The following is a 25,760-nucleotide window of genomic DNA, read 5'->3' as shown; positions in this document are numbered from 1 at the left end:
GGGTCCATCTTTGTCCCTTACCTTAACTACCTTAAATTCTACTGAGTTTTGTTCACTGTCACCAAAATGCTCCCTCACTGAAACTTCTATCATTTGCCCAGCTGCGTTCCCTAAAATTAAGTCCAGCACTGCCCCTTCTTTTGTAAAACTTTCTACATATTTGCATTAAAAAACTCTCTTGGATGCATTTTAAGAATTCTGCCCCCTCTAAGCCTTTGACACTTTGACTCTCCTAGTTACTGTTGGGAAGCTGAAATCCACTTCACTTATTACTCTATTACTCTTACAATTTTCAGAGATTTGCCCATATATTTGCCTTCTATCCCTCCCTGATGGTTTGAGACCTAAAGTACAATCCCAACAATGTGATTGCCCCCTTGGGTTTATAAATTCTACCGATATGGCCTCATTTGAGGAACCTTCTGAGATATCATCTGTCCTTACTGCAGCAATTGACTCCTTGATCAATATTGCAACACTGCCTTCTCTTTTACACCAGTCCCCTGTCTCACCTGAAGATTCTCTATCCCAGAATATTGAGTTGCCAGTCCTGCCCCTCCCTCAACCATGTCTCTTTGACAGCAATAATACGAAATACTCGTGTGTTAATCAACACCCTCAACTCATCTATCTTTCCTACAAGACTCCTTGCATTAAAATAGATGCCACCCAGACTTGCCATATTACTCACATGTGCTTTAACTTCAATCAAGACTATGTAGTTTTGTCTTCTATATTTGACTATACATCGCTCCACCCTCCCATACTCTACCTCTACGTCATATTCCATCCTTCTGCCAAATTAGCTTGAACCCTATCCCCGACAGCAATAGCTGAACTCCCTGCAAAGACGTTAGTGCAATTCTGGTTTAGTTGCAACCCTTCCAGCTTGTACGGATCCCACCTTCCCCAGAAATGGACTCAGTGATCCAAGAATCTAAAGCTCTCCCTCCTATACCATCTCTTCAGCTTTTTATTCTAAATGCACTGATTTGTTTTGATTTGATTTATTATTGTCACATGTATTAGTATACAGGGAAAAATATTGTTTCTTGTGCACTATACAAAGTCTACTGTACATAGAAGAAAAGAAGAGAGTGGAGAATGTAATGTTACAGTCATAGCTAGGGTATAGAGAAAGGTTAACTTAGTGTGAGGTAGAACCATTCAAAAGTCTGATGGAAGCAGGGAAGAAGCTGTTTTTGAGTTGGTCAGTACGTGACCTCAGATTTTGTATCTTTTTCATGATGGAAGAAGGTGAAAGAGAGTATGTCCCAGGTGGTGGTGTCCTTGATTATGCTGGCTGCTTTTCTGAGGCAATGGGAAGCGTAGACTGTGTCAATGGATGAGAGGCTGATGTGAGTATGGACTGGGCTTCTTTCACAGCCCTTTGTAGTTTCTTGTGGTCTTGGACTGAGCAGGAGCTATATCAAGCTGTGATACACCCAGAAAGAGGCTTTCTGTGGTGCATGTGTAGAAGTTGGTGAAAGTTGTAGCAGGCATGCCAATTTCTTTAGTCTACTGAGGAAATAGAGGCATTGGTGGGTTTTCTTAACAATAGTGTCTGCATGGAAGGACCAAGACAGGTCATTCGTGATCTGGACACCTAAAAACCTAAAGCTCTCAACCACTTCTACTTTGTCCCCATTGATGTAGACATGGGCATACTCTCCACTACGCTACTGAAGTCACTATCTCCTTTGTTTTGTTGACATTGAAGGAGAGATTATTGTTGTCACACCAGCTGACCAGATTCTCCATCTCTTTCCTGTACACTGTCTCGTCATTGATTGAGATCTGACCCACTATGGTCATCAGCAAACTTGAAAATCAAGTTAGTCGGGAATTTGGCCACACATTAATCTTTTCTATCTTCTTCTTCCTATATTCACTGACATATGACACTGGGAGTGATCCAGAGATTACAGGTTTGAGGTCCTGTGTTTCAGTTTGCTACCTCATCCCTAAATTCCTGTTGCAGGACCTCATCTCTCTTTCTACCTATGTTATTGATACCAATTCGAAACATGACCTCTGTCTGTTACTCTTCCCATCAGAATGCCGTGCAGTCATTCAGCGATATCCTTGACCCTGGCACCTGGGAGGTAACACACTATCCTCCAGTCATGTCTGTGGCTGTAGAAATGCCTTTCTGCACCCCTCACTATTGAACCTTCTATCAGTATTGCTCTTTCACTCTTACTCACCCAACCCCCTACCCCTACCCCCACCCCCACCCTCTTTGTTCAGCTGAGCCACTCACATAAACTTGGCTGTGGATGCATTTCCTAGAAGAACTGTTGCTCTCACCATTTTCCAACAGAAAAATAGTTCATGAATGAGATGCATTCTGGGATCTTCCTAACTACCTACCTGCCTTTGTATGACTGGTGATCACACATTCTCTCTCTGACTGCATTTCTTTAAGCTGGGGGTGGGGGGGGGCGGTGAGGGAAACGGGGTTACCACATCTGAAAACATGCTCTCCACGTAAGTCTCAGGCTCCCTGGTGCACCTCAGTGCCTCAAGCCAATGTTCAAACTCCAAAACCCAGAGCTCAAGTTGGTAAAGCCTGTGGCACTTCCCACACATGTGGTCATGCAGACTGTAAGGAGCATCTACGAATTTGCCACAGGGCTGAGCTCCTCTGCTATAACTTTAGTTTAAAGATTCTTACATGTGTTCAGTGGCACAGTGGTTAGCACTGCTGCCTTATAGTGCCAAGGATCTGGATTTAATTCCGGCCTTGGGTCACTATCTGTTTGGAGTTTGCACATTCTCCGCGTCTATATGGGTTTCCTCCAGGTGCTCTGGTTTCCTCCCACAGTCCAAAGATGTACATGTTAGGTTGATTGGCCATGCTAATTTGCCCATTAGTGTCAGGGGGATTAGTAGCGTAAATATGTGGGGCTAAGGGAATAGGGCCTGGGTGGGATAGTGGTTGGTGCAGACTCAATGGGCCAAATGGCCTTCTTCTGCAGTGTACGGATTCTATGAAATTTACGCCCAGTAGACATTTATTTAAGGTTCTTTTTTCTGAATAAAGTTGGAACTCTTACCTTAGCTTTAAAGTGGAGAAAACAAATTACCCACCGCCTACCAAGTGTGTCAGCAGTACTCAGTTCTGCCCTGCTGCTCCCTCACAGGTTAGCTGTAACTTAACTCTTATGATCCAGGTTCCTCAGTCATTTTGTGTATATTGATTTTATATACTAGATCATTTCCCCTCTTTTCCAAATTCCATATTAAGTTCAGTTCCAGTTCTGCTAAGAACCAAAAGATCATCCAGCTGGGAGATTAACTCTGTTTCTCACTTCACAGATGCTGCCAGACCTGGTTTTATTTAAGGGGACATTTCTCTTCATTGTGACAGTTCATACAGCGTCAAGAAATGATTATTCACTGATCAGGAATCAAACCCGGGCCACAACGACGAAAAGGTCAAATTCTAACCACGAGGACTCCAGTGAAATGGGGGTGGGGGGAGGGGTGAATTACTCCTTTGGAGTATTTAAAAACCCACTTCACAGTTCATTTAGACAAAAAATGCTGACTGAACTCAGCAGGCCTGGAAGCATCAAGAAAGAAGTTAATGTGTTAAGCCTATATAACTTTCTACAGAATTATATTTTAAATTCTTATTTTTATTGTAAATCCAAGCAGAGAGTGAACACAGTCTTCCTTGACCAAAGACCTGAACAACTCCCGTCCATCACCACTCTTCTCTGCCTGGCTGAACTTGTTCTGTCAATAAATTTGAAGAGATTCAAGTGAGATGTTGCTTCACCTGAATGAATGTTTGGGACCTTGGACTGTGAGGAAGTCAAGAGGCAGGTGTTGCATGGGAAGGTGCCAGGGGGAAGGGGAGAGGGAGTTGTGCATTATGGAAGAGTGAGCCATGATGTTGTGAAAGGAGCAGTCCCTGTGGAATGCTGACAGGGATATGAGGGGAAAATGTGTTGAGGGGCAACAGCATGCTGGAGCATGTCTGAGTGAGGGTCAGGATGCAATTGTGGAAATTGTTCTGTATCCAACCTTGGATTGTTTGCTGCTTTTATAATCACATACATGAGAAGTGTCTCTGCTTTCTGGTGATATCATTGGAAAAGGCTTTTCCCTTTTTATTATCTCCTCATTTCCATAAATGTAACATCTAGCTGAACACTACCTGAGCTTCTGGATGGCTGAATACTTGGAATGGGCCCAACAAAGTGGCTGAAGTTGCAGATAATGACAACAGTTTTGCTTTGTCTGCCTTATTTAAACCTGTCATAATCTGCCACACCTCTATCAGCTATCACCTCAATTTGCTTTGATACAAGAACAGATGCTGTCAGACTGCTGAGTTTATTCAGCATTTTGTTTCTATTCCAGATTTCCAGTATTTTTCTTTTATTACAACAGTATTCTATTTGTACCTGACTACTGCTGTATATAGGTTGAAGACCCAGCTTCTCAACCTTTCCCCTTGCTTGAGGTGTGGTGATCCTCAGGCTAAATTCACACCAGATGCTGCTATGGTCATCTGGGACTATGGTGACTTTATAGGTTGACCATAACTTACCAGCTTTTGGACTCAATATCGCTAAATATGAAGCCCAACGTCACATATATTTTCCAAGCGCTACTCTCAAAATATAGAATCGTAGAATGCTACAGTGCAGAAGAAGGCCATTTGGCCCATTGAGTCTGCACCAATCACAATCCCACTCAAACCATATCCCCATAACCCCATGCATTTACCCAGCTAGTCCCCCTGACTCTAAGGGGCAATTTAGCATGGCCAATCTACCATACATCTTTGGATTGTGGAAGGAAACTGGGGCATCTGGAAGAAACCCGCGCAGACATGGGGAGAACGTGCAAACTCTACACAGTGACCAAAGCCAGGACTCAAACCCAGATCCCTGGCACTGTAAGGCAGTCGTGCTAACAACTGTGCCACCGTGCCAGGGTTGTAACTGTATTGGAAGAGCTTGGCTAGGGAGCAGCAAGTACTGGAGCACAAGTCTTCAGCTGGAATGTTATCAGGGCCCATTGCCTTTGCAGTGTCCAGTGCCTCCAACTGTTTCTTCATATCACATGGAGTGAATCAAATTGGCTGGAGATTGGCATCTGAGATGCTGCGGACCACTGGAGGAGGCCAAGATGGATCATCCACTCAGCATTTCTGGCTGAAGATTTCTGTGAGTGTTTCAGCCTTATCTTTTTCACTGATGTGCTGGCTCCTCCACCATTCAGGATGGCAATATTTGTGGAGCCTCCTCCACCACCAGTGAGTTTTTAAATTCTGGATGTGGAAGGACTGCAGAGCTTACATCTGATCCGTTGGTTGTGGGATCACTTAGCTCTATCTATCACTTGCTGTTTTTGGCCATTTGGCATTAAGTAGTCCTGCTTCATAGCTTCATCAGGTCGATGCCTCATTTTTAGGTGTGCCTGGTGCTGTTCCTGGCATGCCCTCCTGCACCCTCCATTGACCCAAGGTTACATAGGACATAAGAACTAGGAGCCAGAGTAGGCCATCTGGCACCTCGGGCCCACTCCACCATTCAATAAGTTCATGGCTGATCTTTTTGTGCACTCAGCTCCACTTACCCGCCTGCTCACTATAATTCCTTTACTGTTCAAAAATTTATCTATCCTTGCCTTAAAAACATTCAATGAGGTAGCCTCAACTGCCTCACTGGGCAGGGAATTCCACAGATTACAACCCTTTGTGTGAAGAAGTTCCTGCTCAACTCAGTCCTAAATCTGCTTCCCCATATTTTGCGAACATGCCCCTGTGTTCTAGTTTCATCTGCCAATGGAATCTATTCCCTTCATAATTTTATATGTTTCATAAGAACATAAGAAACAGGAGCAGGAGTAGGCCATCTAGCCCCTCGAGCCTGCCCCGCCATTCAATAAGATCATGGCTGATCTGTCGCTGCTCAGTTCCACTTTCCCGCTTTCTCCCCATAACCCTTAATCCCCTCTCTTATCAAAAACCCATCAACCCGCGTCTTAAAAATATTTAGCGAGGCAGCCTCCACCACTTCAATGGGCAGAGAATTCCAGAGATTCACCACCCTTTGAGTGAAGAAGTTCCTCCTCAACTCCGTTCTAAACCGCCCCCCTTTTATCTTGAGGCTGTGCCCCCTAGTCCTACTGTCTTTTTTGAGCGGGAAGAGTCTCTCCACCTCTATCCTATCCATCCCATTCATCATCTTATAAGTCTCAATGAGATCTCCCCTCATTCTTCTAAACTCTAACGAGTACAAGCCTAATCTATTCAGCCTCTCCTCATAGCTCAACCCCCTCAACTCCGGTATCAGCCTAGTAAACCTCCTCTGCACTCCCTCCAAGGCCAAAATATCTTTGCGCAGGTGCGGCGCCCAAAACTGCACACAGTACTCCAGCTGCAGCCTCACCAATGCCCTATACAGCTGCAGCAAGACCTCCCTACTTTTATATTCAATCCCCCTCGCTATGAAGGCCAGCATCCCATTCGCCTTCCTGACCTGCAAGCTGGGTTTTTGCGACTCATGCACAAGGACCCCGAGGTCCCTCTGCACCGTCGCCTGCTGCAGTTTTTCGCCCTGTAAGTAATAGTCCTTCCTACCATTCTTCCTACCAAAGTGGACCACCTCGCACTTACCAACATTAAATTCCATTTGCCATTTCCTGGCCCATTCGCCCAGCCTATCTAGATCCTTCTGCAGACTCTCCACACCCTCCGCACAATTTGCCGTTCCCCCAATCTTGGTGTCATCAGCAAATTTCGACACCCTACACTCGGTTCCCTCCTCCAGATCATCTATATAAATGGTAAAAAGCTAAGGCCCCAGCACCGACCCCTGGGGCACTCCACTAGTCACCAACCGCCAATCCGAATAGCACCCGTTGACCCCCACTCTCTGCCTCCTATTTGACAACCAATCCTCTATCCACGCTAACACCCTACCCCCAACTCCATGTCCCTCAACCTTCTGCAATAACCTCTTGTGAGGTACTTTGTCAAACGCCTTCTGAAAATCAAGAAAGACCACATCCACCGGCTCTCCTCCATCCACCGCCCTAGACACATCCTCATAGAACTCCAGTAAATTTGTCAGACACGACTTCCCTTTAATGAAACCGTGCTGCGTCTGCTCTATCAAGCAATTGCCTTCAAGATGCCTCGCAATTTCCTCCTTAATGACAGATTCTAACATTTTACCCACCACAGACGTTAAACTAACCGGCCTATAATTCCCCGCCTTTTGCCTGGCACCCTTCTTAAACAACGGCGTAACATTAGCCGTTTTTCAATCATCCGGCACTTCCCCGGAATCCTGCGACGTCTGGAAAATAACCACCAAGGCATCCACTATCACCTCCGCCATTTCTTTCAGAACCCTCGGATGCATTCCATCCGGTCCTGGGGTCTTGTCCACAATCAGCCCCTCCAGTCTGTCGAGCACCGCCTCTCTAGTAACAGTAATGTCATTAAGACCCTCCAGTCCTACCACCTTTCCATCGCTAACACCCGGCAAATTATTCACGTCCTCCTCCGTGAAGACAGAAACAAAAAAGTTATTCAATACCTTAGCCATATCCTCATCCCCTACCACTAGGTCCCCTTTCTCATCCTCTAAAGGACCAACATTCACCCTAGCCAGCCTCTTCCTTTTTATATATTTATAAAAACTCTTGCTATCCTTTTTTATATTAAGCGCTAGCCCAGCTTCATAGTTTCTCCTACCCTTCTTTATCAACTTCTTTGTCAATCTTTGTTGACATTTAAACCTCTCCCAATCCTCATCTCGCCCACTACTCTCAGCTACTCTAAATTCCTCTGCTTTTAATTTAACACTTTCCTTCACCTCCTTCGTTATCCACGGCTTATTACCTCTCTTCCTACTATCCTTTTTGACCATCGGAATAAATTTCCACTGAGCACCAAGAAAGATCTCCTTAAAGATCCTCCACTGCTCCTCAGCAGACCCTCCCTCCAACGCGCTCTCCCAGTCCACATTCGCCAATTCTTCTCTCATCCTACTGTACTCCCCTCTATTCAAACAGAGGACGCGTGTCCGGGAACCCACTTTCTCCTCCTCCATCTGCACCAGAAACTCCACCATACAATGATCACTCTCCCCAAGAGGATCCTTCACCACAAGGTCCCTAATTCTACCCGCCTCATTACATAGCACCAGATCCAAGATAGCTCGCTCCCTCGTCGGCTCCAACACACACTGTTCGAGGAAACTATCCCGGCAGCATTCCAAGAACTCTTCCTCGAGCCCCCCGCATCCAACATGGGTCGACCAATCAATATGCAGACTGAAATCCCCCATAACTACGGCTGTCCCATTCCTGCACGCCGCACTTATTTGCGCGTTAACAGCCCGCCCCACCTCCAGATCATTATTCGGGGGCCTATAGACGACAAGATTTCGATAAGATTTCCACTCATTCCTCTGAATTCCAATGAGTATAGTCCCAATCTACTCAGTCTCTTCTTATAAGCAAACCCTCTCAACTCTGGAACCCAGTGAACCTCCTCTGCACCCCCTCCAATGCCAGTATATCTCTTTGCAAGTAAGGAGACCAAAACTGTACACAGTACTCCAGGTGCTGCCCTACCAGCACCCTCTACATCTTTCCACCTTCAAAGATACAAGTATCACCATGTCCTCTGTGCCTCCTCACTGCTTAAAAAGGTATTGTTCACGGGGCGATTCTCCCAAAAAATTCCAGTGTCGAATTCATATGAAACGGGACTAAATCACATTGGTTTTTTCAGTGGGAGTTCAGGGAAGAATCTCTCACACTCTGTGCACTGCTCAGTGTATCTTTGGGGTGTGGGAGGAAACCGGAGCACCCGGAGAAAACCCACGCAAACTCCCACAGACACTGGCCCAAATCCATGTATCTGCACAGCAAACAGTGATAGTCACTGAGCTGTCGTGTTGCCCAGCATCTGGTCCAGTTTAAGCACACACTAACGACATGAAGCACTAGGCGATTCTCGAACATCCAAGAGCAGCCCTAGTACGCCCCATCGCGTGTATACACCTTGTTGGTCAACAAGGCGGACCGACTTAAAACCTGTGAATTAAAAGAGAAAAACATTAGTATCATTCCACATCCTTTTACATTACCAGGGCCGTCCCAATGCTAATGAACCTTATTTAAAACAATCTCATCTCCAACCCACTCACGTGCCTGTCTAAGTAACTCTTAAACAACTCCAGCGTGCCTGCCTCCACCACCTTGCTTGGCAGAGCATTCCATACCCCCACTATCCTCTGTGTGAAAAACCTCCCTCTAATATCCGTGTTATACCTCTCCCCCCCTCACCCTAAGCCCGTGGCCCCTTGTACTGTGCATCTCTAACATAGGAAATAGCTTACCTCTGTTTACTCTATCTATACCCTTCATAATCTTATATACCTCTATTAGATTCCCCCCCTCAGTCGCCATCTTTCAAGGGAAAACAGCCCCAGTTTGCTCAATCTTTCCTCATAACCCAGTCCTTCCATACCAGGCAACATCCTGGTAAACCTCCTCTGCACTCTCTCCAGAGTCTCCACGTCCTTCCGGTAGTCAGGCGACCAGAACTGGATGCAGTACTCCAAATGCGGCCTAACCAATGTTCTACACAACTGCAGCTGTTGCAGTAATGAAGGGAATACAAGACTGGTCTATGTGTCAGTTACAAAATTCCTAATCAGAAAAAAATTGTTCCTCCACATTATGTTGGTCCAGTCTCTCCTCTGCCTCTTTCATAGCTGCTTCACTTTCTGTAGGGACTGAAAACCAAGTCAGGAGATGGTGAGTGAAGGAGCAGAATTTATAATAATTACATTGCATAATATCCACACTAATGTTCAGGCAGTCTGACTATCCTGTGGGGAAATCAGGTGTGGAAATGCCCCTTATGCTGTGTGAGAAGATCCAGCTGAGAGACCTGTTTACTTGGTGCTTTGTGCTGAGCTGTTTGATTGGAGCTGTGTGTTGGATATTGTGTGTGTTTATTGGAAGCATTTCCCTTCTGATTTACAGGCTGAGTTTTGTTGCTGGGTCATTGCTGAATATGAAAAGGTGAGGTGTAATTATCTGGGAGGGGCAGAGAAACATTTATTGAAATAACTTTTAATGCCTTCTTTAAAGATTTTACCTGAAGGCCTCAGCCTTTTCCAGAAGCCTGGGCCTGGATTTGACAGTTTTGCCGAGTCTGTGTCTGATAGCTGAAATTGGGATGCGCAGTCTGAGTTTGTGCAGTGCATTAATTTCCCAGGATAAACCAGAACCGTTCCATCAGCTACACTGAAGCAATATTTTCCTTAGCTTCTAGCACTTCCAGCCTAGTGGGTTTTCTTCCAAAGATTTTAGAACAAGGTGAGAAATTTCAAAATCTCCTTTGAATTAACATTTCTCCTCACTGTTTGTTAAACATATCTAAAGATAAAACTGATCTCCACCTGCACAACATAAGCTCATAATGCATTGATAATCCATTTTACATTCTGCCTGGCTGTCTTTTCCATTGCCCTCATGGTGACTGGGATGTTGGGGGTCTGGGTGGAGAAATGAAAGTAGCCACGTGGTTCACTCCTGGTCATTGGTCAGTGCCCCTGCTGGAAACAGAGAATGTGTAACAGTTCAGAGGGAAAAAAGAAAGGACTTGCATCTGATCCCCACATAGGGGAATAGCAGACACCACTCACTGTGGAACAGTTTCTAACTGAGGAATCAGCCCCTCCAGTAAAGGAGGAGACAAAGTTGGAGGAAATCATGTTTCATTTTCCTGTTTTACAGAAGGATTGCACTGTGCTACACCAGAGAATACAGAGAGGATAGACATTGCAGATAGGTCCTGATCAGTACCCAAGAAATAACTGCACAAATTTGGGAAAATATCCAGTCTCTTTACAGAGAAGGTTGGGCAGTAAAAATATCATCTGGAAATCGGTCAGTTCAGGAGAACTTTGACATATCATCAGTTGGGAAACTGGTCAGTGGTGTGGAACCTTCTATCTGAACCAACCTTTTCGAAGTTTCAGCTGTGTGTGTTCAGTCAGGGTGCGGCTGGGAAGAATTGTGAGTGGTTTCCAAGTGTGGTGAGAGCTTCAATCATTCATCTAGCCTCATGAACCACTGACTCATTCCTACAGGTGAGAGGCTGTTGAAGTGTGAGCTGTGTGAGGAGGGCTCCACATGCTCCTAGCATGCAAGGTGTCTCTGCAACAAGCACTACTAACAAAGGAGAAAATGTTGGAAAATCTCAGCAGGTCTGGCAGCATCTGTAAGGAGAGAAAAGAGCTGACATTTTGAGTCCAGACAACCCTTTGTCAAAGCTCAAACAAAACGGCAGCGAAGTGGAAGGGACAAAATTGAAGTGTGAAGTTTCTTATAAAGCTTTGTGACATCTTTGGGCCACCTGATACATCTGCAAATTGACATGGGTGAGAAACCTTTCATGTGTGAGGTATGTGAGGTGACTTTCAGCAATACCTCCAATGTCCTGAGACACCAGAGGATTCACAGAGGAGCGAAGCCATTCAAATGTAAGGTGTGCAACAAATCATTCTCACGGTCATCGAACTTCCTTGACCACCAACTGATTCATACAGGAAAGAAACCTTTCATGTGTGAGGTGTGTGAAAAGTCATTCTTCCCTGTCCACCAACACATTCACATGGGAGAAATTGTTCACATGTGAAGTGTGTGACAAATCATTCACACAGTCATCAAATCTCTGTGTCCACCAACACATTCACACAGGCAGAAGATGTTCACATGTGAGATGTGTGACAAATCATTCTTACAATATCAGACTGACTGTGCACAGTACTACATGCACAAAGGGAAGAAACCATTCTAATCTGAGGTGTGTGACAAAGCCTTCAGGCAGTTATCAAAGCTGATCATCCATCAGCGGATCTACACAGGGGAGAAACCCTTCACATGCGAGGTGTATGACAAATCGTTCTCACAGTCCTCAAACCTTCGTAGTCACCAATGGATCCACACAGGGGAGAAACCTTTTATGTGCGAAATGTGTGACAAAATATTCTCAGTCTTTGAGCCTCCACACACACCAACACGTTCACAGTGGGGAGAAGACATTCACTTGTGTGGTGTGCGACAAATCATTCTCGTGGTCATCAGAGTCCATCTTCATATTCATACTGGGGAGAGAATATTTAAACGTGAGGCATGTGACAAAAGCTTCAGACAACTATCAAGTCTCCTGTTCCATCAGAAGATCCAAACGGGAGAAACTTGTCACGTCATGTGTGACGTGACAAGTCATTCTCGCAGTCATCAAGTCTCTGCAGAAACCAATATATTCACACAAGGAGGAAACCATTCATGTAGAAGATGTGTGAGAATCATTCTCAGTCTCAAACCCTTCAACACCGACACCACATTCACCCAGAAGTAACAGTTCAAGTGCTTTATCTAACAAAGAATTCACAAAGTTTTCAAAGCTTTTAGTCCATCAGACAGTCCATACATTGGAAAAACCATTGAAGTATGAGGTGTGCAACAAATCATTTTTACAGTCATCTAAATTCTTATTCTATCGCAGGAACCACACAGTAACCATTCAAGCCTGAATTTGTGATAAAGCTTTCTTGATTCTGATTTGAGAGTGAGAGTTCTGTCAGAAATCCTTCACACAGTTGTTAGACCTCCTGAAACATCACTGAACCCAGGTGAGAACTACCTAACCAAGTTTTAACCTATTTGTTGTTAGACAGTGAATCTCTACACAAGCACATTACAGAGGATGTTCAGTGGTATTGGAACACAGAACAGGAAACAGCTTTCACTCACATCAACTAATGATGAAAACATTACTGCTGAAGTACTGTGGTGTCAGTGATGAAGTCACCCTACAGTGAGATTTCAGTGAAACAGGACTTGGAACACATGGTGGAATCAGCACATGCACAGGAGAGAGAGGCAGCAAAAAGAAGGAATAATTTTCTGCTAGCTGTTCTCCTGTCTTGGGGTGGTTGGAATTAGTTTTGAAATAAAGGAGTCTGTTTTTACTAAAATAAACTAGTTATCTTGATTGAGTTAATAATAGCTCAAGGAATTTCACACAATCTAATTGATGCAGCTTTTATTCCCTGGTTCAATTCCCAGGGCAATGCCATGACCAATTAAATTGACTTGCCTAGTTTGAATTTGAACACATTTGGCAATTTTTATCTATTCATTTATAGGATGTGGGCATTACTGGCTGGACCAGCATTTGCTGCCTTGAATTCAGTGACTTGTTTTACTATTTGAGGGCATTTTAGGAGCCAATCACATCGCTGTGAATCTGGAGTCACATGTAGGTCAAACCAGGTAAGCTTGGCAGATTTTCTCCCCTAAACCACCATTGCTGGTGGTTTAGGGGAGACTTTTAATTCCAGATTTTTATTCAATTCAAATTTTATCATCTGCCATGGTCCCCAGAACATTATCCTGGGCCTCTGGATTACCAGTCCATATCAGTACATCACTGACTCCATGCTGCAATCTACATGGCAATGCCTCCACCAATCATTTTCACTTCCCAATCAATCAGCTGCCCTGGTAAGTGCAAGACAAAATGCTTTGGTAGCACATGTCTTGGTAGCACAACTGAAGTTCTGTACTACCAAACAACCAATTAATAAGTTACAGGAGCATAGCATTTAGGAGCAGTGGGCCATTCAGCCCTTTGAGCCTGCTCTGCCATTCAATGAGATCATTAACTTTTTGTCTACTCTCCATAACCCTAGATTACCGGGTCCATCAATACTCTCTTTAGCTCTGCCATAAATAAATTCAGTGATTGAGCCTGTGCTTTCCGGGAGCAATATGTCCAAAGACAGCAACCCACTATTGGTCTTAGAAGGGAGACCTTTAATTCTTAACCCGTGTCTCTTCATTCTAGACTCCTCACAAGAAGAAACAATCTTGCTATCCGTCATATTAGGTTCCCTCAGGATCTTATTTATTTCAATAAGATCAATAACATCTCAATACAAAGATGTGCATGTTACGTTGATTGGCCACACTAAATTGCCCCTTAATGTCACGGGGATTAGCAGATAAATATGTGGGGTTGTGGGGGTTGGGTCAGAGTGGGATTGTTGTTGATATGGGCTCCAGGGACTGAATGGCCTCCTTCTGCCCTGTAGGGAGTCTATGATTCATTCTTCTAAACTCCAATGAGCCCAATCTTCATAGGATAAGCCTTTCATCCCAGGAATAAGTCTAATAAACTTTCTCTGAACTGCTTTGAACACAACTATGCATAGCACAGTAAAACATCCTATTTTTATATTCTATTCCTTTTTCAATAAACACCAACATTCCATTTGCCTAATTACTTGCTGTACCTTCCCACTAACGTTCTGTGAGAGAATACAGAACTGAGTTCTGTAATCTTGCTTCATTTCAATACTGTGCTGTTCTATATTGCCCACATTGTACTCCATCTGCTAAATGTTTGCCCACTCATTTAACCTATCACTATTGCCTTGCAGACTCTTTAACTCCTCTTCAGAACTTAATTTCCTATCTATCTTGGTGTCATCAACAAAATAAGCTACAATGCACTCGGTCCTTTCATCCAAATTATAGTTATAGATAGTGAATATCTGGGGCCCCAGCACTGATTCCTGTGACACTCCACTAGTTGCAACTTACCAGTCTGAAAGACCTTCTTGTTATCAACAACTTGTGTAATTGATGATTTCTGATTGATGTATTTTTGATTTCCCTATATAATAATCCAACAACCGGAATTATTAATTGATTTTGAGTAATGTACATTTCAAACTCTCAGTTTTGCAAGTACAAGCATTTTTTAGTTATAGTTTGAGGCAAGAAAACCCCATGAGACAGGAACATCAAGATGCTGAGACTTCCAATCTTAACAAAAAGAGCTTTATTCAAAATCAGATTCAACTTGGTAAAGAATTTGTGGTTATTTCTGGGAGCTATATTGCTGCCCTTTTGAACTGGATCTCATCAACTGGGAGGGGTAATTAAAAATCAATTAAATCAGCTCAGTGACAGGCAGGATCAATGGCCTGGCCAATCTAGCCTCATAATCACTGGGGTCAGAATCAGAAAAGAATAGAAATGCAAAAGCTTACAAAATCAAAAGGATTTCAAGAGTAAAGGTTGAAGTCTTGAGAAGGCACAAAAGACATTTAAATAAATTTACCTCCAGGCATTAAACAGATTTGCTATGGAGCTGGATTAACAAACCAGAGGTTGGAAGTTCAAATTCAACCACAGAAAGTTACGTACATAGAATTACAATGCAGAAACAGGCCATTCAGCCCAATTGGCCCATGATGACGTTTGTAAATCTCACCCCTATCTCCATCTTCTTTCTCTCTCAGGTGTGGTTTTACCAGAAGATATCAATTCTGTTTATCTCAGTCATTCCGTGGAGCAAAATGAATTTAAAAAATGAAATTTGCTGAATAAAAATAAAAACATGAATGTTTTCAGATTGTCTGAAAAATCCCTATCTAGTCCTTCAGTGAAGGATCCTGCTACAATTACCTGAGGGGCACAGGATGTCACGCTGACTCCCGGGTGGCTTAGGGATCCCTCATTCCTCACCAGATCCCTCATCTGCTGATTGCCTAATCAGTCCCTCTGTCTGTCAACTCTCGCCTGACCCCAAGTTCCTTCCCAACTTTATCATGGGCCTCCAATCACAGTGGACCAAGTGGTGGGAGGGTCAATGCAGATCCAAATCACTCAGGAATACCAAGGATTTTCAAACAGTAGATTATTGAGATCTTGAGGTACAGTGGTTAGTTTCCCTGTTTCTGAGCCAGAAGCGCTGGGTGCAAGTCTTACAGTAAGACCCCAGTCCAACACCAGCTTCTCCACTTCAAGTCTCACCCCAGACTTCATAGACAAGGAAGGTGTTTTCACAACACAAGCTGGAAATGAACTTGTAAATCCTTCCAGCACACACCAATGGCGGTTGGTAGGAGTGGGAGAGATTCTTAGTCAGCCATGTGATTGAAAGAATCCATAGCTCCAGACTACAACATGCTATAAAAGTGAGACTCCCTGGGAGGCCTATTGGCTCAGTTGGCTGGAGTGGATCAGATTGGTGCCAACAACACAAGGATCAATCCTTGTTGCAGCTGGGTTGGATTTAGGATCTTCCTCCTTGCCATTCCTGTGGTGGAGCTCATGGCAATGTGGGTCAGACCTGTCTTTGGGCTGAGAACTCAAGAAGATGGTTGTTCTGGATGTGACTCAGTGGAAGATGGGATGTTTGGGTTTTTTGCTCTGTAAGGGGATCCTTTGTCAGTACCGAATCTGTTGGTTGTTCCTCACTCCTGGAGTCTACCCACTTTTCTCCATCAGTTTTACTTCTGACACAAGGGACTTTACCATCTTTCACAGCTTCAGAAACCCAGTCACAAAAACAACACTGACACCTGCAGCTCAAACTAGTTGCCACTTTAAATCAAATCAAACTTTCAGGCTGCCAGTTTACAGGGAAAGCATTCTGGACTTAATCTTTTAGAAACGGAGTCTAATACGACAGAAATATTATAAGTTATTATCAGCCGCATCTAGTTAACACTCTCATCTCTGAGTCAGAAAGTTGTGGGTTCATGTCTCACCCCAGAGTCTTAAGCATTGAGGTTGACACTCCAGTGCAGTAGAACATAGAACATTCCAGCGCAGTACAGGCCCTTCGGCCCTCGATGTTGCGCTGACCAGTGGAACCAATCTAATGACCCTCTAATCTAAACTATTCCAATGTTACCCATATGCCTATCCACTGACCATTTAAACGTCCTTAAAGTTGGCGAGTCCACAACTGCTGCAGGCAGCGCATTCCACGCCCTTAAGTACTCAGGGAGTGCTGCACTGTCAGAGGTATCATCTTTCAGATCAGTTAAATCAAGGCCCCATCTGCCCTCGCACATGAATATAAAGCAACACTACATTGTAGAACAACAGGGGAGCTATCCTTCATTTCCTGATCAATATGGATCCTGCAATCAATATCACAAAAACAGACTATCTGGTCACAATCACACTGCTGTTTGTGGGAGCTTGCTGTGCACAAATTGACTGCCGTGTTTCCTACATTATAACAGTGAGTATACTTCAAAAACCACATCATTGGCTGTAAAGTGCTATTAGATATTCTATGTGAAATTGAAAAATAAATGCACGTTTTTCTTTCTTAGGGTAACATTCTGCTTCCTGTGAACTAGAAATTCTAAATTGATGGAGAGAGTATGCCAGCCCAACTATTGCATATAGGACTCTTACTGTAGGCTTCTGGGTGTTTCAGTGAATAGAAACACACCATATTGATAAATTAGGTAATTGGGGTTAAGCAAAAAAAAATAGAATTTATTGTGAATTACACATCTATACAGAAGATTGATTAAACAGCAAACAAGCAATGACAGAATCTTCAGATTACACAAAGTTTAAAGTATTTGAAAAAATCTTTCCCAGATTATGAAATAAATCTTGGAAGAGTGTAAGGTGAACAAAAATATGATGGTCTGTCACCCTCACTCTCTCATCATACTCAGGATACTCGTCCTCCAGACAGGAAAGTACAACCATCATCCATGTGTTAGCAACCACCCATCACCTGAAGAGGATCTGTCTATAATTCACATCACCAACTAAAAGCAGAATCAGATTCTAAATACCCCCCACCCCTGAGAGTTGGCTCACTTTACTAACACACACCACACACACATCTAATTCCTAACTTGCTCCCTGATCCTCCATTCACCACAATGCTTCTGTAGCCATCAATCTGGTTTAATCACTCTCTCGTAATCCAATTTCTATGTTTGATATTTCAAAATGGTTATTTGTCACATGGTTGCTTGTCCTGTACCCACAACAACTTCAGAAAGTGTTTTCAGAGAATGCAGAGTCTGAGCTGATTTAACGTTGGACAGCTAAACCAGTTCATAGAATCATGACCATATGCTCAAATCTTCACCTCTTTGGACTTGACAAGGAGGGCAATCAACTGAGAAGGAAAAAAGTAATGTAATTTTAAACACTTGGATCTATCTTCCAAGTCATATCATGGATGATATTCTGTATTCCAAAATTAGGGATGGGGGCCTCGCCTTACCAAAATTGGAAACTGAAATTCCTATCGCCATTTTTAAGAAATTAAGAACTTTTAAATCTACCAAGGATTCAGTTAGAACATAGAACATATGGCCCTCGATGTTGCGCCGAGTTGTGAAACTAATCTAAAGCCCATCTAACCTGCAGTATTCCAATATCATCCATATACTGATCCAATGACCATTTAAATGCTCTTAATGTTGGCGAGTCCATTACAGTTGCCGGCAGGGCATTCCATGCCCTTACTACTCTCCGAGTAAAGAACCTACCTCTGGCATCTGTTCTATATCTATCACCCCTTAATTTAAAGCTATGTCCCCTCGTGCTAGCCATCTCCATCTGAGAAAAAAGGCTCTCACTGTCCACCCTAAATGCCTCTATTAAGTCACCTCTTAACCTCCTCTCTAATGAAAACAGCCTCAAGTCCCTCAGCCTTTCCTCATAACACCTTCCCATCATACCAAGCAACATCCTGGTAAATCTCCTCTGCACCCTTCCCAATGCTTCTACATCCTTCCTATAATGCGGCAACCAGAACTGTACACAATACTCCAAGTGCGCTGCACCAGTGTTTTGTACAGCTGCAACATGACCTCATGGCTCCAAAACTCAATGCCTGTACCAATAAAAGCTAACACACCATATGCCTTAACAACCCTATCAACCTGAGTGCCAACTTTCAGGAATCTATGCACATCGACACTGAGATCTCTCTGCTCATCCACACTACCAAGTAACTTACCATTAGCCCAGTACTCCGTATTTCTGTTACTCCTTCCAAAATAAATCACTTCACACTCTTCCGCATTAAACTTCATTTGCCACCTCTCAGCCCAGCTCTGCAGCTTATCTGTGTTGTTTTAGCATCCTTTCAATTCAGTGGAATTCATCTAGATTTTAAATGCAGCCAGCTGAGGAGTCTCCAGATTGTCAAGGAAGTAGAAGATTTGCTCCTTGTAATGCCATCAACAAGATCCAAAGAAACTGACAAGGATTCAATTTTAAACTGGCGCTGTTTAGAGGCTTGAAATTGGTCAAATCTCAAGTACCAAGGCATTGGAGTATCCTACTTACTTGACAACCCAGTGTCTAATCACTGGCTGCAATTCAATTGTTTTAAAGAGTTGAATTTTATTAATGCACTCTTAAATAGAAGTAATGCATATCCTACAAGAAATTTCTTAGCAATGGGAAAATCAGTAGGCAGTACACTCTGCTGAAGATGTAACACTGTTAATGAAACAATACGGCATATTTAAGGTTGCTGTCCTTTCGCGAAAAATGCAAGAACTTTCCAACATAACAAAATATTACATCTATCAAAAGATTGTGCATTAAAATATAAAGATGTTTTGGAACCCCAGATTAAAATGAAGAATCACCTGTATAAACCTGACCACTTAATTTGCAATGTTAGCAATGTTGCGGTGGTGGACATAACCATTTGAATTGAAGATAACAATGCCTGCCTTGTAAGAGCTTAGGATGAGAAAGTTAGAAGCATAAACACTTGTTGGAAGAAATTACAAACTTAACAAGTGGCTCAAATGTTAAGTTCCTCGGTTTCATCATTGGTGCCAGGGTAAGTGGCACAGACAAAACAATAATTTGATGAAATTCCTCCAAACTAAGAGCTTCAAAAATTTTGCAGGACAAACCACCCAGCTAATGCTTTCACAAACTATAAGACTTCAAAAAAATTTATGGGCAATAGATTTTGCCCTAACGTTTAACAACTTTTAATCATTCTGCATGCTTTGTCACTGTTTTGTCATATAATTTTTATTTTTTTTAGATAAAATTTCTTTGTTAACATTTTTTTAATAATTGCAACAGTTGCTGAGCTCAGAAACAGTAGTGGTCTGGAGATACTGCCATTGAAACACGAAAGTACCATCTCATTCTCAAACTCTCGTATGAGCAATTGGGAGACAGCCTGAGTGAGATATTGCCATTTCAAGTGTATTTGGGAATTTGGATCACAGTGGGTGCAGAGGAGAATGAGTTCATTTTTGCTTTCTAGCTTTTTAATCTTCAGACACTGGTCTTGCTCAGCTGCAAGATTAGATGCTACAAGGGAGAGAACTGATTGGTCAGTAGTTGTTTTTCTTGAATTTAAAGCTATATTAAGAAAAAGATTTCTGGCTTTTAAAAAAAAATCATTTTCTAATTGGCATAAATTTAACACAAAAGTCTTTAAACTAAAGTTGTGGCAGGGGAACTCAATCTGTGTGTTGCACCGCCAGTAACATGTAGGAATTCATAGACGCCTCTTGCAGCCTAGATGATCACATGAGTGGAAAGTGCCACAGGTTTTACCAACTTTTGAGTTTCAGAGCTCAAAGGTCAGCTTGTGGAACTGAGATGCATCTGGGAGGCTGAGAGTTATGTGGAGAGCACATTTTTAGACATGATGACACCGCAGCTTAAGGAGATGCAGTTAGGGAGGGAATGGCCGAATACCACTTAGGAGGAGGAGGCTGGAAGGTCTTCAGGAAAACCCAGAGCGCATCTCACTCATGGACCATTTTTTGTGAATGCAACGGTTCCTGTGGGGAGTTCAGCCAGTGCCAAGTTCACAGCACTGTGGGTGGGTCAGCTGCATAAAGGGGAAGGAGTAAGAGTGCAACAGCAATAGTGGTAGGAGATTCAATAATGAGGGATGCAGAGAGGCACTTGCACGGCCACAGATGACTGTCCAGGATGAAGTTTTGTTTCCCTGGCAGGGTCAAGGACATCACTGTGGCTTCAGGGTAATCTGAAGGAGAAGGGTGAACAGGCAGAAGTCATGGTTCACATTCATATCAATGGTATATGTAAAAAGAGGGATGAGGACCTGCATCAGGAATTTAGGGAGATAGGTAGCAAATTAAAAGCAGGACTTCAAACGTTGTAATCTCTGGATTACTCCTAGTGCTACATGTCAGTGAGTACAGGAATAGGAGGATAGAGCAGATCAATGGATGGCTAGAGGGATAGTGCAGAGGGGAGAGTTTTGGCTTCCTGATCACTGGAATTGTTTCAGTGGAAGGTGGGACCTGCATAAGTCCGACAGGGTGCACCTGACGGAAATGGGTTCAACATCCTCGTGAGGAGTATTGCTAGTGCTGTTGGTGTGGTTTAAACTAATTTGGCAGAAAAATAGGATACAAAGTGGAAGTACAGTAGTGGGTGATAAACAGCTGATAGAAAAGAAAAGCCAAGTCAGTCTGGAAGACAGCGCTAAGAGAGACATGTTACGGCAGAAGGGAATATGGCAAGGCTCAATGGCATTTATTTTACTGTAAGGAGTCTTAAGGTAAGGTTGGTGAACTTAGGGCATTGATTAATACATGGGACTATGATATTATTATTATCACAGGGACATGGTTGACGGAGGGGCAGGACTGGCAGCTCATTTTTCTGGGGTATAGAATCTTCAGGTGAGACAGTGGAGTAGTGTAGCAATATTGATCATGGAGTCAATTACTGCAGCAAGCAGGGATGGTATCTTAGCAGACTCATCAACTGAGATCATATGGGTGCAACTTAAAAGAAAACAGGATGAATCACATTGCTGGAAATGTACCCTGAAACAGTGAGTGAGAGTTAAAAGAGCAGATATGTAGGCAAATCTCAGAGAAATATAAAAATATAGGATAACAACAATAGGGGATTTCAACTTCCCCAATATTAATTGGGATAGGCAATGGGTGAAAGTCTTAGAGGGGATGGAATTCATGAAGCGAATCCAGGAGAGATTGTTGAACCAGCACATAAAAACTCCTATGAGAGAGGGGGCAATATTCAGCTTAATTTTAGGGAATGTGATTTCATACACTACACGCTGAGGAGAACGTTTTGTTTATTAAAAGTAATTTACTATTTTTTCTTTGCACTGAAAAAGTAAATGGGTTTCACAGCCTGTCAGAGTTCACTGAATGCTTTTAAACTCATTTAGCACTAACTCCTAACTCTCTGGACTGTTATTACTGCAAGGAGTACAAACATCATTTTGCCAGCTCTCCAGCAAGCTGTATAGCTCTCTCTATTTTGACTTTTAAAACTACAACCTAAAAGTTATATTCCTAAAACTAAAAATTATATTCCACAGCAAAGGAACCATGAGCTAAGTATTCACAACATCTCACACCAGAAGAAAATGAAAATATATCATGTGTTTTCATTTAAATGGTGTGGAATATTATAGCTTACAATTTGTTATAGATCTTAACAATTATCTTACCACATACAATACACATAATAATTATCCTCTCTTTGTTAAATCAACTTCACAAGTTCATCAGCATTCTGCTGAATTCCATGTCCATTTTAAGATGTGAAATATTACTTTTCGTAATTTTTTAAAAGCGTTTTCTTCTTACAATATTTATAGCGCAAAGTTCTATTTACAAAAGAAGATCCTTCATTTTATTCACAGATGAATTTTCAAACTCGCTCTTCAAAAAATAGTTGATGCTGATTTCAGCTTTTGAATCTCATTGGTCTCCATGTCTGTAGCTTTCTCATCTTTTAATTCTAAAAGAATGACTAGTTAAATCCAGAGTTAAATTGCCTCAGTCTTCTTTAACTGTCAGCACAGCCTTATTTCTAAATTTATTTTTCGGACACAAACATTTTAAACTCTCTTTCTGAGATCATTTCAAATGGCATCTTTTTCTGCCACCAACTTATTCCTTCTTGATTAAAATTCTTTCTGGCTGTTCCAAGAATGTCATTTACAATTTCTTCCCTGATCTGATAAAGTACGTGTGTGCAAAGTAGGTCTCCTTCTTGCAGTTAGAGCACTGTTTTCCCCACGCTAAGTTCACATCTGAAGATTCACTCTCCTGTGTGGATCCTCTGATGGAACAGGAGGTCTGAGGACTTTGAAAAGGAATTGTCACACACCTCGCCTGGGAAAGGTTTCTCGTCTGTGTGAATGTTATGGTGTGCACAGAGGGATGATGAGTCTGGGAATGATTTGTCACACTTCTCACATGTGAATGGCTTTTCCCCAGTGTGAACTTGCCGATGCTTCAGGAGATCCCAGGATTCTGCAAAGCTCTTCTCACACTCTTCACACTTGAATGGTTTCTCGCCAGTGTGAACGTGTTGGTGTGCATAGAGGGACGAAGAATGCAAGAATGATTTATCACACACTTTGCACCTGAATGGTTTCTCTCCAGTGTGAATGCGTCGGTGTCTATGGAGATGTGACGATTGTGAGAATGATTTGTCGCACTCATCACACTTGAATGGCTTCTCCCCAGTGTGACTACGTCGATGTTTTACCAATGTTGATGACTGTGTGAAAGCTTCATCACATAGCTCACACTTGAAGGGTTTCTCACCTGTGTGAATCCTCTGGTGCCTCAGGAGATGATAGTTTTGAGAGAAAGCCATCTCACAAAATTGACACTTGAAGGGTTTCTCCCCTGTGTGAATCCTCTGGTGTATCAGGAGGGTTGAAGATCTTGCAAACGCTTTATCACAAAACTCACAATTGAAGTGTTTCTCTCCTGTGTGAATTGTCTGATGTAGCTGAAGGCTCTTTAGGTTTGTGAAGACTTTGTCACAGACCTCACACTTGACCTCTTCTGCTCCTGTGTGAATGAGCTGGTGTTCGTGGAGGTTTGTCAACCATGAAAATGATTTTTCACACACCTTGCACTTGAAGGGTTTCTCCCCTGTGTGAATGCGTTGGTGTGCACGGTAGGCCGATGACTGCCTGAATGATGTGTCACAAATCTCACACTTGAATGGTTTCTCCCCTGTGTGAATGCGTTGGTGTTCACGGAGTGAGGATGGTTGCGAGAATGATTTGTCACACACTTGACACGTGAATGGTTTCTCTCCTGTGTGAATACGCAGATGAACGCGGAGGGTCCAGGACTGGGTGAATGATTTACCACATACTTTGCATGAGAATACGTTCTCACCTTTCTGAATACATTTGTGCACACGGAGATTTGATGACCACGCAAAGGATTTGTCGCATACCTTACAAGTGAATGGTTTCTCCCCTGTGTGAGTGTGTCGATGTTGCACGAGTGTTGATAACTTTGGGAAGGCTCGTTCGCACACCTCACACTTGAATTGTTTTTCTTCCATGTTGCTGCCCTTGTGTCAAATGAGGGACAAGTTATAAGACGTTTATGTCCTATGGAAGTCTCCTTATATACCTCACACTTCAATGGCCCCTCATCTGTAAGAATGAGTCAGTGGTTCATTTAGGTTAGATCAATGACTGAAGAACTCACTACACTTGGAGTCATTCTCACTTCTTCAGAGATTCATTCTGATCAATCACTCACAGCTGAACATTCAATATGGTTGGTTCTGAAGCAAGGTCCCACACCACTGACCAATTTCAAATCTGATGATATGTCAAAGCTCCCCTGGCCCAACCAACTTCCAGGTGATGTTTTCAACTGCCCAATCTTCTCTGTGCTGAGCAATGCAGCAAAAGGACTGGATGTCTTCTCACAGTTATGCAGTTTTACCTTGGGTGGTCATCAGGATCTATCCGTGGAGTCTATCCTCTCTGTATTTTCTGGTGTATTACACTACAATTGTTCTGTAAAACAGGAAATAAAAACACGATTTCTTTCAACTCCCTCTCCTCTTTTGATGATAAGCTCAATCTTCAGTTAGGGGCAGTTCCACAGCCAATTTCAGTCCATCAGTTATACAATAGTCATTTTGAAATTTCTCCCTTTGTTTCTCCAAATTATTTCAAGAAAACCTATGGCCAGAAGTGCTAGAAGCTAAGGAATATATCGCTTCAGTGTTGCTGATGATGTTCTGGTTTATCCTGGGAAATTAGATACAGTGCACTCACTGAGACTGCACATCGCAAATTCAGTTATCAGACACAGCACTGAGCAAAACTATCAAATCCAAGCCCAGGCTTTTGGGAAAGGCCGAGGCCTTCAGGTAAAATCTTCAAAGAAGACATTAAAAGACATTTCAATAAATGTGTCTCTGCCTCTCCCAGATAATTACACCTCACCTTCTCATATTCAGCAATGACCCATTAACAAAACTCAGCCTGTAAATCAGAAGGGAAATGCTTCAATGAACACACTCAATATCCAACACACAGCTCCAATCAAACAGCTCAGCGCTCTGATTGACGGCTAACACAGCCAATCAGGAACAGAATGCATAATAAACCCACCCATAATACCTCTGCCAATCACTCTGCCCAGTTCTGCGCAGCCGCCTTCCAGACAGCCTCTCACCCAGTCTGAACTACATTACTCATACTGCATCTGTGCCCCGGGCCTGCGCAGTGAGGAGCAGCAATATGGAATGGGGAAGCCAGCCCGCGGTGCCTGATGGGAGTTGTAGTTCTGTAGCGCATCGGCGGTTGGCTGCCAGTGTTCGGGTGTTGGAATGTGAGGAAGCGCGAGCCCCGAACGGCTGAACCGAATTGAAAAGCAGAGACTGACCCTTGGTAGGAACCAGAGCGATGGCGGTGGGAAGATTCACCATTGCAGGAGATTCTCTGTGTACAACTGAAGACAGTAAAAAGTCTGACAACACCAGGTTTTAGTCCAACCGGTGTTTACGCCAGTCCAACGCCGGCATACCCACATTACAACTGAAGAGGAAGAAATCACACAAATCACAGCATTCCCCCTGACTGGACAACA

The 25,760-nt window shown here is 43.1% G+C and overlaps 2 protein-coding genes across 3 annotated transcripts in view; both read right to left on the bottom strand.

Moving 5' to 3' along the window:
- The window catches only part of LOC145348007 (uncharacterized), a 521,035-nt gene that overhangs the window by 456,456 nt on the left and 38,819 nt on the right, over positions 1-25,760 (bottom strand). The window lies entirely within an intron of this gene.
- LOC145348083 (uncharacterized) overlaps positions 17,350-25,760 on the bottom strand; it is a 47,212-nt gene continuing 38,801 nt past the window's right edge. Inside the window, 1 exon segment of the mRNA XM_080196224.1 lies at positions 17,350-24,222. Within this exon segment, the coding sequence (XP_080052350.1) occupies positions 22,900-24,222 (1,323 nt within the window). The 3' untranslated portion in view covers positions 17,350-22,899.

This window comes from Carcharhinus amblyrhynchos, chromosome 9, assembly GCF_965287045.1.
Source record: "Carcharhinus amblyrhynchos chromosome 9, sCarAmb.v2.hapA, whole genome shotgun sequence".
Lineage (NCBI taxonomy): Eukaryota > Metazoa > Chordata > Chondrichthyes > Carcharhiniformes > Carcharhinidae > Carcharhinus > Carcharhinus amblyrhynchos.
Note: the sequence above shows the minus strand (reverse complement) of the source record. Positions and strands in the feature narration are given on the sequence as shown.